This window comes from Heterocephalus glaber, unplaced genomic scaffold, assembly GCF_053883595.1.
Source record: "Heterocephalus glaber isolate CG9 unplaced genomic scaffold, H.glaber_assembly_v1.0 deba00000901, whole genome shotgun sequence".
NCBI classification, from domain to species: domain Eukaryota; kingdom Metazoa; phylum Chordata; class Mammalia; order Rodentia; family Bathyergidae; genus Heterocephalus; species Heterocephalus glaber.
Window position 1 is genome coordinate 13,990,246 of NW_028258171.1, and position 14,734 is coordinate 14,004,979.

The 14,734-nt window shown below is 41.7% G+C and overlaps 1 protein-coding gene across 1 annotated transcript in view; it reads right to left on the reverse strand.

Moving 5' to 3' along the window:
* Window positions 1-8,864, reverse strand: part of Ero1a (endoplasmic reticulum oxidoreductase 1 alpha) — a 50,566-nt gene extending 41,702 nt beyond the window's left edge. Inside the window, exon 1 of the mRNA XM_004835530.3 lies at window positions 8,607-8,864. Within this exon, the coding sequence (XP_004835587.1) occupies window positions 8,607-8,735 (129 nt within the window). The 5' untranslated portion in view covers window positions 8,736-8,864. The remainder of the gene's footprint in view (window positions 1-8,606) is intronic.
* Window positions 8,865-14,734: the final 5,870 nt, after the last annotated feature.

Sequence of the window (14,734 nt, forward strand, 5' to 3'; positions counted from 1 at the left end):
TCCTTGCACTTGCAAGGCAGGTGGCGGAACCACTGTGCTAACCCTAACCACTGAGCTAAATCCCCGGCCCTCAAGAGCTAAGGCTTTTTACTGATTTTGTCTTGTGCTGAAATCTGATCCACGCATTTTGATATGCAACAATTTCTCATTCATATGTAAATATATCCTTGTTTCCTACTAAAACTTTATTTAACTTTTTAAAAATTTTATTAGTACCTGCTTGCAGTGCATGCAGTTTACCATCACCTTGGGGAGTGGGTACATTACACAATACAGCTTGTTTCTTTTTAAATCCCCTTCCCCTTCCTTCTCCTCTCCCTCCCTCCTCCCCAACTCCCCTTCCCAATTTTCATTCTTGTTAATGTTATTAACCTTAGTTCATATGATGGCATATAATGTTTACATTCATAGAGGTTATTATGTTCCTGTATGTGGCTTTTCTTTATTCTACTTATTTTTCCTTCCCCTCCTCCTCAGCCCTCACCACTGTTCCCTTGGATCCCTTTCCTATTGCAAGAGATCCATCCCCTTGTACCCTCTATCCATTCTCCATTATTCTCTTTGCACTTTGCCTCACTCAAATGTGAGATACTAAATGGTATTTAAGCAAGTTTATCTGGTTTATTTCACTCAAATTATATTTTGCAGGTGCATCCATTTTCCTACAAATGTCTCAAATTTGTCATTCTTTATAGCTGAGTAGTATTCCATTATATATAGATACCACATTTTCTTTATCCAGTTGTCTGTTCATGGGTATATAGGCTGCTTCCAGGATTTAGATATTACAAACTGTGCTGCTCTAAACACTTGTATTCATTTATTACTGTACTATGATGTCTTAAGCTCTTTGGGGGAAGATACCTATACCAGTCATATGGAATATCTAATTTCAGTTCTTTGAGAAATCTTCATACTGATTTCCATAATAGTTGGCTACTAAAACTTCTGAGTACACAATAATCTTTGAGTCATAATTGTGTGTGTGTGTGGTACTGAGGACTGAACCCATTGCCTCACACATGCTAAGCAGTGTTCTACCACTGAGCTCCGCCTCTAGCCCCACTGAATCCTAATTTTGGATGCAACAAAACTTTTAACCTAGATAATTTGATTTTTCACACCTTCATTTGAACCTCTGAAGCATAACTTCTAAGGACAAAAAAATGTGAAGAGCAAAAACTCTTCCTCCTCTTGAACACAAATTATTATACAAAGAAAAACAGAAAAAGATCACCAAGGCCAAAAGGATACAAGGAAAGTAGAGATGCTAAGTTACAAAAGGAAACAAACAAACATGAAAAACTTCAGTGTGAAGCAATCTACCCCACCCCCACCCCCCGCTAAGGAATTCACTGTGAATCTTCAAGACCACACATCTTATCTTCAAGACCACTCTGTGTCAACGCTGAGCTGTGTTGCAGGAACTCGTCAACACTGCTAGGGCAGCTGCCTCTCCTGTGAGTTCCAGGACACTCGGCACACTGCTGTGGCGTAAGAACTACCTCACTGTGCTGAATTTATCTGCTTCACTCCTGCCTACCAAGGTGAAAAATAGAGGCAAAATCATACTTGTTCATCTTTGTGTTCCTAGGACTCAGCACTGTGCTTCTAGAAAGTCCACAGTAGATGTTCAACAATCACTCGTGGAGCAGTATGTGAATGAACGAACGCTGTCCACTGTCACTCATAACTAGAGATCAGCGCCACATTGTCTAATTATAACCTATGTGCCACTGTGTCACCCCAGATGGTGCTCAGTGTCCCAGGGCACACAGCATGTGTGGCAGGAGCACATTCACAGAGCAAGAAAAGCAGGCAGCAAAGATGAATAACCCTTTGCACTCAATACTCTCCCTACCTCCTAATTACAAAGGAAGTGATAAGAAACCCCAAACCAGAGAGGAATACAAGATTCCCCAAAGCAGGGTGACAAGTAGTCAAGAGACTTTAGAGGGAAACAAGGCAGGACAAATGGTAGCTTCTAATCCCCTGCTCCTTACCCCAGATGTGAACCACCGAGACAGCAAAATAAAGAGTGGTGAGGTCTCATTAGATGGAAAGAGACCAGCAAAACAAAACAAAACTAGAAGGTCCTGGGAAATGCAGGCCATCTGAAGTCCAGGTAAGCCAGCCAACAGACAGCAGAACCTGACCCCCGGAAGGAAGTCTGGCAGGTATGAGGCCAGGCTAGTTCTAGAAACTGAAAAACAAAGCACCCTACCAAAATAGTCCCAGGAAAAGGCTCAGGCACAAATCCATTTAAAAAAACCAGGACAGAATCTTGGAAACAAAGCAAAATTCTATTACCCAAGACCAGAAGACAGGTGCCAGGCTGGAACAAAGGTGACTTGATGCTGTGCTTCGGAACGTGTGAGGCTGCTGAGGAACTACTGTCCTATTTCCTGGCCCTACCCTAGGAATCACAAGTTTTAAAAATGCATCTTCCAGAGGCCGGGGATTTAGCTCAGTGGTTCCGCTGCCTGCCTTGCAAGCATAAAGTCCCGAGTTCGATCCCCGGTACCAAAAAAAAAAAATGCATCTTCCCTGCTCCCCTAAGGGACTCATGTATACTAGGAACTGAAGTTCACTGCTCTATACTTCAAGTAATCATGAACCTTCGGTAGGAGGAAGTCAAATTAATAGGCAGAAATAAAGGCCCTAAGGGTTGAGGGATGGCAGATATAAGGACCAGGCAATGCTCAACATGCAGCATCACCCAATTTTTTTTTTTTGGTACCGGAGATCGAACTCAGGACCTTGCACTTTCGAGACAGATGGCAGAACCACTGAGCTAAATCCCTGGCCCAGCATCACCCAATTTAAAGTCTTAGTCTACCTAGAGCTAGAAAGCCTTTGGAGGCCCTGCAATGGAACACCCCCAAGCAACACAGCAACCCCCACCCCAGCAGACACCTCTCAAGGAAGGGCCAGTGTGGAGCAAGGTTCACACGCAGGCTCTCAAGTCAGACCTTCTCAGTTTTGAATCCCATCCCTGCCACTTACTACTTTGTTTGTCTGTTTGGTTTTTCGCCTTATCCAAGGTATTTCACCTCTCTAGGCCTCAGTTTCACATCTTAATGCAAAATAATAGTAGTTCTCATCACATGGATTTGATATCAGTATAAAATAATACCAAATAAATGCTCAGTAAATTGCCCAAGTGCCCATCAACTGGAAACTGGATAAAGATGTGGTTTTTCTATAAAATGGAGTACTACTCAGCCATAAAGAATGAGAAACTAGAGACACTTATAGCTAAATGGATGCATATTGAGGCCATACTCTTAAGTGAAATAAATAAGACACACATGTGTAAATACCGAATAGTTTTAGTGTGAGAAACTGAAAGTGTAAATAAGGATTAAGATGATTAAAATGAATAACTGATAATTTGAAATAGGAAGAAAAGTCAAAAGGTGTAGGGGTGGTGGGAGGGGAAGGGGAAAGGAAAGAAGGGAAAGGAAAAATTATGAGAAAAGAAAAAAAATGGAAATGAAGTCTATGTAAATAGGGAAGGGTGGAGGGGGTGAAGGGTGCACAGGTAATGGGGAAAAAATAACCAAGATATATCATGGACAGGTACAAGCACCCAATGATAAATGTAAATGAATTGTATACCTAAAATGTACCTTGGGCTGGGGATTTAGCTCAGTGGTTCTGCTGCCTGCCTTGCAAGTGCAAGGACTCGATCCCTGGTACCAAAAAAAAGAACAATTTTAAAAATGTTATTTTGTATATTTAAGGTCTACAATATATTATAAGATATAAATAGTAAAATTATATAGCAATGGGACAAATTAACATATCTGTCATCTCACACAGTTAGCCACCTCATACCCCTACCACCATGGCAAGGGCAGCTATCATCTACTCTTTTGGCAAAAATCTTAAATACAATATACGATTATTAACGACAGTCCTCATGTTGTACACGAGATCACTAAATGCCTGCCTACAAATGTATAAAGAAAATGTCACACACACACACAAATCTGCCATAACATGTAGAGACTTGCAGGACATTGTGCTAGGTGAGATAAGTCAGACTTGAAAAGAAAAATATTGCATGATCTCGCTCCTACATGGAATGGGGGGGGGTGAGAAAGCACTCTAAAACAGAGATTAGATTGAAGAGTGATTACTATGGAGAGGAGGAGGAAAAGTGGAGATGGGGATTAAAAGTCAGAACAGCAGCTCTGCAGGATGAAGGGCATGAAGATGATTCATGTGTTGATATGCACTGGGGCAATTCTGTCAATGAAAGCTGAGAAATGCCGAAGATCTTACACCAGGTAGAAAGACAGAGAATGTATCACGGCTTCACAGTCTCAAGTGTTACTTAATTGTCAAGCAACTAGAAGGACAGCAACCATTATGAAAATATCTCTTCACACACCTTATTCAGAAAAGCTCGAAAGGAGCTGGCACTCCGAGTCAATGGAAGGACACCTGTCCAGCGCAACCTGTTTCAAAGATCTCTCTGACTAGGTTTTAATCCCAGGCTGATCTCCACCCACCACCCAAAAAAAGGGACAAGCGTCTCTCATGGCCCAGCCACTCAGGCTAACAAAACCATCTTTAAAATTGATCTAACAAGACATTCGACAGGTCAAATCTACGGAAGTATATGTCTGCAGATGATGCCTACCATGTACTTCAAACTAAAAATAATCTATTTTGGAGTAGCCTCGATAGAGTATCTGAGCTATTCCCCTTTGCTGAGCCTGATGGCTAGCAAGTGGCTCTAAGCATTATTATAGAGCCCTGGCCGTATTAAAATTGGTAAAACATTATGTGCAAAGGAATTTACACTCATTCTGAATTAGTTTAATGCAAAAGATATACATACTGCCTCCTTATCTGGGCTTCTCTATTTCTTCTAAGGTTATTTCTTTTAAACACATCCTATGATTCTATGAATTAGGACAAAGTCCTATTATATTCATTATCTTAAGAGATTCATAATGGGGCAGTAACTGTCAAAAACAAATGATAAACTGTGAAAAGTTTTCATTTGCTTGAAATCTATACATATTACAACAAATACTACAGATAGTATTTTGGTTTAGAGCAAGAACAAGTCCAGTTGTTTATATAAACTATATATGTGATAAACTTCATAGATACACACTTTTAAATGGGGACAAGAGACAGTGTTCTATGTAAAAACTTTTAAAGTATTTTTTAAAAGCAGAATGATTTATAAAAAAGCAAAGGGCTGTATATAAGGAAGATTTAAAAGTCAGTGGAAAGTAAACTTATTTTGAGCTACTAACAGTGAAGTATTATTATCAGAAGAACTTACAACATAAAGTGAAATGGTTTTAGCAATATTTGATGTCCACTTACAGGCCTATGTAGTAAGTGACCAAGTTCAAAGACTCACTTGGAGCTGTTAACCAACCCATCTGAAAAATACAATCCTCAATTTACTTTTCTTTCTTTCTTACTTTTCTTTCTCGTCCCTCCTTCCCTTTTCCTTCCTTTTCTTTCCTTCTTTCTACAATGATACCTTGCTAAATTGCCTAGGGTGGCCTTGAACCTGCAATCCTACCTCAGCAGCCTGAATAGCCAAGATTACAGTGTGCAGCACCATGCCTGTCGTAAGTTGCCCAGGCTGGGCTCAAACTTATGATCCTCCTGATTCAGCTTCTCAGAGCACTGGGGTTATAGGCTACTTTACTATTCTTTAAAGTTGACTCTAAGAAACAGGGAGCCACTCATGTTCTGAAAGAAAAAAAAGAGCCTAACACATTTTTGTTTGGAGGATATTTAAATCTAAGGATAGTGTGAAGAGGGGGGTGCTCCATCACTCATCAAGAAAAAAATGTAAGTAAAAAATTAAAAGTTATCCAATTTTAAGCAACTCTCTAAAAAGATTTACTGAGTGGAAAAGTAAAATCTGAAGGGTTAAACAGTACTTTTATTCCATTATCCAAATCTCCAGGACATAGCTGAGAATGTTACACTAGATGCCTTCTTTCACTACTGAGTACATTAAAGTCACTGATTTCTACCTTATGTATTTTTTTAGTAGCTTGACCTTTGCACATGTGGTACTTGTAGTCAGAAGAAAAATGACCTTTCTGTATAAGCCCTTGATGGTGTGCTGTTTGCAAACACTAAAGGTAAAGGAACTTTCCAAGGTCTCAGTTGTAAAGCAACAATTTTCTCTCAACTACTTTTACCGGTTCCCAGACATCACCTCCACTCCCAAATCCATAAGCAAAACAACAAAATCCACATGCAGGAGATCCCATCTATCGCCATGCACTAAACTAAAATCAAAATGGATCAAAGATCTAAATGTTAAAACAGAAACAATCTGCTGGAAGATAAAATAGGTAAACCCTTGAAAACACAGGCATAGGCATAGGTTCTGAGCAGAACCCCAATGGCACAAGAAATACTACCAAGAATCAACAAATGGGATTGTGTCAAATTGAACAGCATCTGTACAGCAAAGGAAACAACCAACAGCGTGAGAAGACGACATACAGAACGGAAAAAAACTTTACCAGCTATTTTCAGACAGAGGACTCATACCTAGAATATGTAAATGATTCAAAAAAAAATTAGGACCCCCCCCACCAATAAAAGACCCAGTCAAAAAAATAGGCAAGTTAAAAGAACAGACACTTCTCAGAAGTACACATGACCAACAAATACATGAAAAAATGTTCAACATCACTGGCCATTCAAGAAATGCAACTCTGAGACACTGAGACACCGAGATTCCATCTTACTCCAGAAAGAACAGCTGTCATCAAGAAATCAAATAATAACAAGTGCTGGAGGGATGGGGGGGGCTTCTACATGGTTGGTGGGAATGTAAACTAGTACAACCATTATGGAAATCAGTTTGGAGATTCCTCAAAGAACTAAAAATAGAAATTCCATTTGACCCAGCTTTTCCTTTTCTAGGTATCTTCTGGAAAGAGTTAAAGACATTACTTACATGCCCATGTTTATAACAGCACAATTTGTTAACAGCTAAATCTTGGAAGCAATCTGTGTCCATCAATAGATGAATGAATAAAGAAAATGTGGTATTTATACACTGTGGAGTACTACTCTGCCATAAAGAAGGATAAACTTGAGGCATTTGTAGGAAAATGGATGCAACCTGAAACCATAATGTTAAGTGAAATAAATCAGACACACAAGCTTAAATATCAAGTGGTGTCTCACACATGAGAAACTCAAAATATAAATAAACATCAAAATAAAACATCATATAAAGTAGAGATCGATTTTTTTCAGACTGGAAAGGGACGAAGGAGATGGAGGGAGGGAGACGAAAGGGAGGGGAAATGGATGAAAAAGAACTGAAATATGTTATGTGTATGAACCAACTCCCCACAAAGAACATAATCATTACGGACTGCAAACATGTACTAATAAAAAATTAAAACTCAAAAAAAGACATTTTCTTTAAAAGACAAGAGTCTCACTCTGTAGTTCAGGCTGGCCCTAGACTATGTACCCCAGGCTGGTCTCCAACTCATGGCAATCCTCCCGCCTCAGCCTCCCAAGTGCTGGAATCACAGGTGAGCACCACCATGCCTGGCTTCAAAAAAAATTTTTAAACCAACAAAATCCAAGAGTTTAAAGCAGTGAAAGACACAATACCTCTTCCTCTCATAATTTTTAAAGCGCTTCTTTCCTCTGTGAGATACTATCATGCCACTACATCATAAACAGTAAAATCCACATAAATTGATTTGAATACCTCCCCCTCAATTTTGTGTAAAATGTAGTTTCTATGAAACCAGGCACATGCATGTATGCCTGTAATCTCAGCACTCTAGGAGGCTGAAGCAGGGGGATCACAAATTCGAGCCCATGTTGGGCAATTTAGCGATTTAGAGACCTCGTGTCAAAATCTTTAAATGTAAAAAGAGTTAGGGGTCTGGCTCACTGAGAAGGCCCTTGGTTCAATCTCCGGTACCAAAAAGACAAAAAAGGAAGCAGGCCGGGGATGTGGCTCAGTGGTTCCGCTTGCCTCGCAAGCGCAAGGACCCGACTTCGATCCCCTGTACCAAAACAAGAAAGGAGCGCGGGGATGGAGCCGAGTGAGAGCCTTTGCCTAGCAGATTTGAGCCCCTGGGTCCAATCTCCAGTACCGGAACAGGAAAACTGGCAATGTTTGTTTATCTGTTTGCCCGAATGTTTCGCTCAGTGTACCACATTCCCATCCCTTGCAGAAACAAGTAGCAGAAAAACGAGCTTGTAATCGAATTCGGCTCCGCGGAGTCGGGGTGGTCCGCGCCCGCAGCCCAGCCCCAGGGCAGCCTCGCTCGGGGAGCGGCCCCGCCTTCGGGGAAGGGCGCGCACAGGACTGGCACAGGGGCGCGCGAGGCCGCGGTCCCCCGACGGGGAGCTGGGAGCAGCCTGGCGAGCCCGTCCCCGCCAGAAGAGAGGCGAGGCCGGGTCGGAAGCTGGAAAGCCCAGGTTAGGCGAACAGCAAGCGCGGGGCGGGCGTCCCCGGCAGGAAGGGCCACGGCGCCGCAGAGACCGAGCAGGTGAAACGCGGGACTCCGCTCCGCGCGGGAGCCCAGCCCTCACCTGCCGGACGCGGGGCCCGCAGCCCGGCCGCTCACCTGACAGAAACACCGCTGCGCCGCCGAGCCCAGCGCCACCGGCGTCTCCGGCGCGTCCGCCCTGCGGCCAGAGCCGCTCAGCCACGCCGCGCCCAGCAGGCCGAGAACCAAGCCCCAACCCCAGCCCATCCCGCCGGCTCCGCGCGCCTCCGAGGCCTTGCGCCGTAGATAAACTGGGCGCAGGCCCCGCCCCGGCCCGCCTCAGAGCCGAGGACGTGCTGCGCCGCCCGCCCCGGGCCTCGGCCGCTGCGTGAGGCCGAGCACGCGCACGCGCCGCGCCCCCGCGGGCCCGCCAGACTCCTCTTCCGGGCGCCCCGGGCCGTTTCGGGAGCTCTGGCTGGGCATAGTCCCAAGGCTTCCTGAGAGCGGTGTCAGGTACCGCCGCGACCCTTAGATGCTCTGCACCGCATCCCCAGAGCAAGAAGAAGCAGGTGGCATTTATTTTTCAGATCACATTTTTCAAAATATGCAAGATATTTCAAAATGCAATCAGAGTTAAATGTATCCTAAAAGTCTTCATTTTTCTTTTTCTTTTCTTTTTTTCAGATCCAATGTTTATTTCCCAAGAACTAGGTACACCTGTGAGAACACCTCTCATTCACAGGCAGAGACAGGGAGGTGCTATGAGCAAGGACTGGGATCTGGGCAGCGACAGAGCCAAGTCCTGTGACACCGCCCGCCCCCCCAGCTGTTAGCAGTCTGCCATGGGCCTAATCTATGAATTTCACGGTGAAACTGGAAGTTTTTCAACATCTTGTACATTACAAGTTGAAATATTTTGGGCTGTTAGGGCATGTGTTATATAGTGAGGCCCTGAGTTTGAGCCCTAGCACAGCCAAATAAAAATCACACAGACTTAAAAATGAGCAAAGGAGGGCAGGGGATTTAGCTCAGTGGTTCTGGCGCATGCCTCGATAGCGCAAGGTCCTGAGTTTGATCCCCAGTACCAAAAACAAAACAGACAAAATGGCCAAAGGAGCTGAACATTTTCCAAATGATTACGTACAAATGAATGGCTAACGGGCATACAAAAAGGTGCGTACTATATCATCAGGGAAATGCTAGAATAGTGGGGTTTTAAAAAATTTTTTGGTACCAGGGATCAAACTCAGGAACTTGCGCATGCCAGGCAGGCACGGTACTGCTGAGCTAAATCCCCGGCCCAGCTATGGCACCGCACCTGCCTGGCAAGCGCAAGGTCCGGAGTTCGGGAAAAAGAAAGCGAGCAATGAAGCCGGCCTGGGCAATTTAGCGAGACTGTCTCAAAATAATATAAAGGGCTGGTTATGTAGGGGTACTCAATCCCTGGTACTGAAATAAAAAAGGAAAAAAAAAACAAATTATGTACAGCCATTTTGAAAAATAGTATGAAGTTTCCTCAAGAAATTAAATATAGGGGCCAGGGATTTAGCTCAGTGGTTCTGTCGCTTGCCTTGCAAGAGCAAGGACCCGAGTTCGATCCCTGGTACAAAAAAAAAAAAAAAAATTAAATATAGAACTACCATATGATCACTTGGATATTTACCATGCTTATGCATATATATCCAGGTGAATTTAAATAGATATGTCAAGATACCTGCACTCTCATATTCATTTCAGCATCATTAGTATCTGCCCTTTTATGATGTTTTCTACCATATTTCCACCTCTGAATTGTAAACTCCTTAAGCAGAGATTATATCTCAGGCATACCTGAGACTACTAAAGATCTTAACAAGGAACTTTTCTTTGCACATGTTTTGGAATGAGTATGTTTCCTATGGCCACAGTTCTAATTTCTCACAGTAACGAGTATGGCTTCTCATAGTAATAGTCATTGAAGATTAGATTGTCAAAAATGAGAGGCATGAGAAGCAAAGGGGAAACTAAACCAACAAAGCCTAAGATTTCAGAAGGAAGGATGAATCAGCTTAATGTTTCACCCTGGTGCAATCCTCTGTAACCTGGAGGAGTTTATCATTTCTATGATACAAGTTCCAGTCCCTAAAACTCAAAGTCTTACTCAGAACAGATTTATAGCAAACTTAGAAACTGTATTTAAATAAGACTATTTTCTTTATTGTCTTGATAATTATGTTATTTTGTTCAGATTTGTAAGGGGTTTTATTTTTTTTATTTTTTATTTTTGGTACTGGGGACCGAACTTGGGTCCTTGTGCTTGCGCAGCAGGCAGCGAAACCACTGAGCTAAATCCCCGGCCCTTGTAAGGGGTTTTAGACATGTAAAATAGTTTTGTATGAGTATTATTGAAGCTTCTCTGAGAGTCCTTTAAGTCAGTCTTTTGTATCCATTTACTTCAAATATGCTTGTCTGGTAAATTACCCCATCTGTTAGGGCTTATGAAATACTGCTTAGTCATTTAATAACCATCACAAGAGCACCCACAGGGTACGTAGTCCAACCCTTGATTTCTGAACACCCAGTCCCTCATCTATTATAACTTTGTTAAACTATCAGATTTTTCAGAGATGAACAACGTCACAACCTTGTTACTCTAATATTAGTGATGATCATAACACCATGACTTAGGTTTAATGTATACAGCGCTTCAGGGGAATACTGATTACTGTGTAAATAACTACTATTATTATTTTTATAATGACTGAAGCAGGAAATGGCTTGAATCCAGTTTCAAAAAGTAGAACAAAGAGATTTCTGTGGAAAGCTTCTCAGTACCTAAACCATTTCTAATTCAATAGACTGAAAGGAAATAATTTAAAAGAAAACAAATTGGTCAAGAGAGAAAGACTGAGTAAAAGTGTAAAGGTTTGCTGCTATTTGATTAGATACACTTATGTAAGTAATAGTTACTAAACATCAATGTTCACACATTACATTGCTAGACCTTTCTCGTGAGGTGCTTGGAAGACAGGCCACCTAAGCTCTGTTTTCATCCTCTTTACCTCAAGTTCCTGAAAGAGCAGGCTATATATAGTCACTGACTTCACTCCTTCATTTCCCATTCAACGCCTGTGCAGTCCGGTTTCCAGCTACACCCACCTGAAATTCCTCTTTATGTGACATTCTTATTGCAAATCCAATAACCATTTTTCATTTTGACAATGCTGCATCCTCTTTCCTTCCATTCGATCTCTATGCTCCAAATTCTACACTCCAAATTCTTCTTGTGCTTTTCTGATATTATTTAACTGTGTCCTTTGTGAGCTTTTCCCCAGCCCACCTGTAAGAAGTGAATCCCCCAGGATCTTTTGCTCAGTGTTTATCTATGCCCGCTTCTGGAGAAATCTGCTCAATTTCATGATTTTAGATATATCCTCTACATACGTGACTCCCAATTTTATTTGTTTGTTTTGTTTTTTAGTACCGGGGATCAAACTCGGGTCCTTGTGCTTGCACAGCAGGCAGCGAAACCACTGAGCTAAATCCCCGGCCCAGACTCCCAATTTTATATTTCTAGTTCAGATCTCTCCCTTCAGCTTCAAAATCCAGCAGTCTGTTGGATGCATCCATCTGGTTTTTTCAGAAACATTTGATTACCCTGTTTTGGCATTCAGAAAGCCAGCAAAGCCATCTTTGATTGGTTTCTCTTTCACTTCCCATGATCAGTTATACATCAAGTCCTGCCAGTCTGTCCTGTACTTATATCTCCATTTACTCCCTCCTCTCTGTCTTTATGACCAAGGACTTAATTCCAAACTTTATTGTCTCTCACTTGATTTATTTCTTCTTCTCTTTAACTGATCATTGAGCCACTAGAATTGTACCCCTCAAAAAATATCCTCCATACTAGGCTAGTTTCTCAAAAATGTGAATCTGACCACATGACACCTCCCTTTAAAATCCTCAATGCTTCTGGTTTTTTAAAGAGTCAAGTTCAAGATTCTCAGCATGACATTTAAGGTCCTCCATGATCTGGCCCTATTGTCTTCCACTTCCTTTCCAACACCTTGTTTTAGATCAGTGAACTGCTTACATTTCCCCCTATATGCCTCACTGTTTTCAGCCTCCACATCTCTGCTCAACTAAAAGAAGTTTCTGCTCTTGAAATATTTTTTCCCACCTTAATCTTTGCCCCTGACTTTGGCTGACCAGCTGCTTTAAAATTCAGCTTACAGGCTGGGATGTGGCTCAGTGGATCTGTCCCTGCCTGGGAAGTGCAAGGTCGTGAGTTTGATCCCAGTACAGCAAAAAAGAAAAAATAAATTGAGATGATTCAACTTCAGACTACTTCCATGAAGTCTTTCCTGACCCTTCCTCTGTGGTTGGATTTGGTTCCTCCTCTTTGGTTCCATAAGGTCGTATAATTGTACTTATTATGTGGAATCAAATCAATCTGTTTATGTGTAGGTTTTCCTCATTCTATTCACAGGTAGAGAACTTGCCTTGGTATTTTCAAGTTTCACCGTGCTTTAGCAGTGTGTGTATGTTTCCAAAGATGACTGCTGGGTGAATTAATAGTCGTACAAATAAATAGTTTAAGTAATTAACAAACCTGAAAAGATAACAGCCTGAGATGTCACAGGGCAGTGTGTTGATTATGCAAACAAATGCTATAAGCTTATGGGCCAAGAGATTGTTTTTGGACGGAAGTAATTTGGGATGGAGGAGAGAACACAATAAATTTAGAATTGACAGGAGAAATTTCACAAAAGTTGTGGATGGATGTGGAGGGAAACTGATGACAAAATAGAAGTTCACCTACCCGTTGACTCATTAAAAAAACCTTAAAGTCATCTAAATTCATTTAGTATATATGCTGCGGAAGTGAGCACTCATCTAAATTCATTTAGAAAACATTCCAGCCGGGGATTTAGCTCAGTGGCTTCACCACCTGCTGCGCAAGCACAAGGACCGGAGTTCAATCTCCCGTACCAAAAAAAAAAAAAAAAAAAATAGAAAACATTCCGAAGTAAAGATTATCCAGTCTACAGTGGTTACAAACTTCGAGACTCCAGAGTCTGCCGTCTAGACTCAGCACAGTTCTAAGGAAAGGGGAGAGAGTTCTGAACTGGGGGAAAAAAGTGAATTATATGAAGACATCCCCTCATGCTGAATGGCCAGACTCCTCTCATCTCCCAATCATCTCTACTTCTCAGAACTGCAGACCATTTACACACTTGCTTTCCACTCACCCAAACTGCCCCATCCTTTCCTCTCCCATTCTAAATGGAGATTGTGAAATTCTCCCAGGAATAAACACAAGAATCAAAAACTCCAAAATGGCTGGGCCCTCCCACTCACCCTCAGAATTTCACTGCCTGTTTAGTGCCTCATATACTCAGTGATCAGAAAACCAAAGCTCATGAGGAAAGCCTCCATTGTGAAGTTGACCAACACATAAGAAAAAAGGAACTTTGAGGGGAAAAAAAGAGACAGACAAAAAACTATAATCAATAACCTCTAAGACATAAGAAAAGGAATATATATATCTTGAGAACAAGAAAGACTAAATGTGTGATAACCAAAACAAAAACTTTCAGTAGAAACATTAGAAGAAACATTGAGAGTCTCCTAGAGAGTGGAAGAAAAAAACAAAGAGGTAGAAATAGATGAGAACAGGTGGAAAAATTAAAGGATTGATTCAAGAAAAACAAAGTATGACTAATAAAAGTACCACTAAGAGGAAACATGAAGACAAGAAGTAATCCTAGAAATAATTCACAAGAATAAGCAAAATTGAAGGATGGTGTCCTAGATTGACAGGGCCCACGGAGTGCCCAATTCGATGGGTAGAAAATGCCCCTAAAAGAGATAAAGCTTTCAAAGAGAAAGACCAAAACCCTGGTCCCCTTACAAAGAATGGAGAAATGGAGGTCATGCTGGATACTGGAAGCTGCAGGACAATGAATCAAGGCCTTCAAATTCTTGGGAAATTCTATAGTCACAGAAAGTATTAATCTGTTGTGACAGTAGTTTCAAGATATTTTTAAGATTTGCAAGGTTAAATCTTTTCTCAGAAAACTGTTAAAAGGATGTGATAAAACCACATGAAGGAGTAAACCAAAAAAGTGGAGACTAGGGTAGGAGGAAAGCAAAGACCACATACTTGAAGGAAGTTGAAGAAACTGTGCCACAGATAGGGTGAGCTCAGTTGAGAGAAAGATGGAAGCCCCTGGGGCAATGTCTGTAGATAAAAAGAACAAGAGGGGCCAGGATGTAGTTCAGTG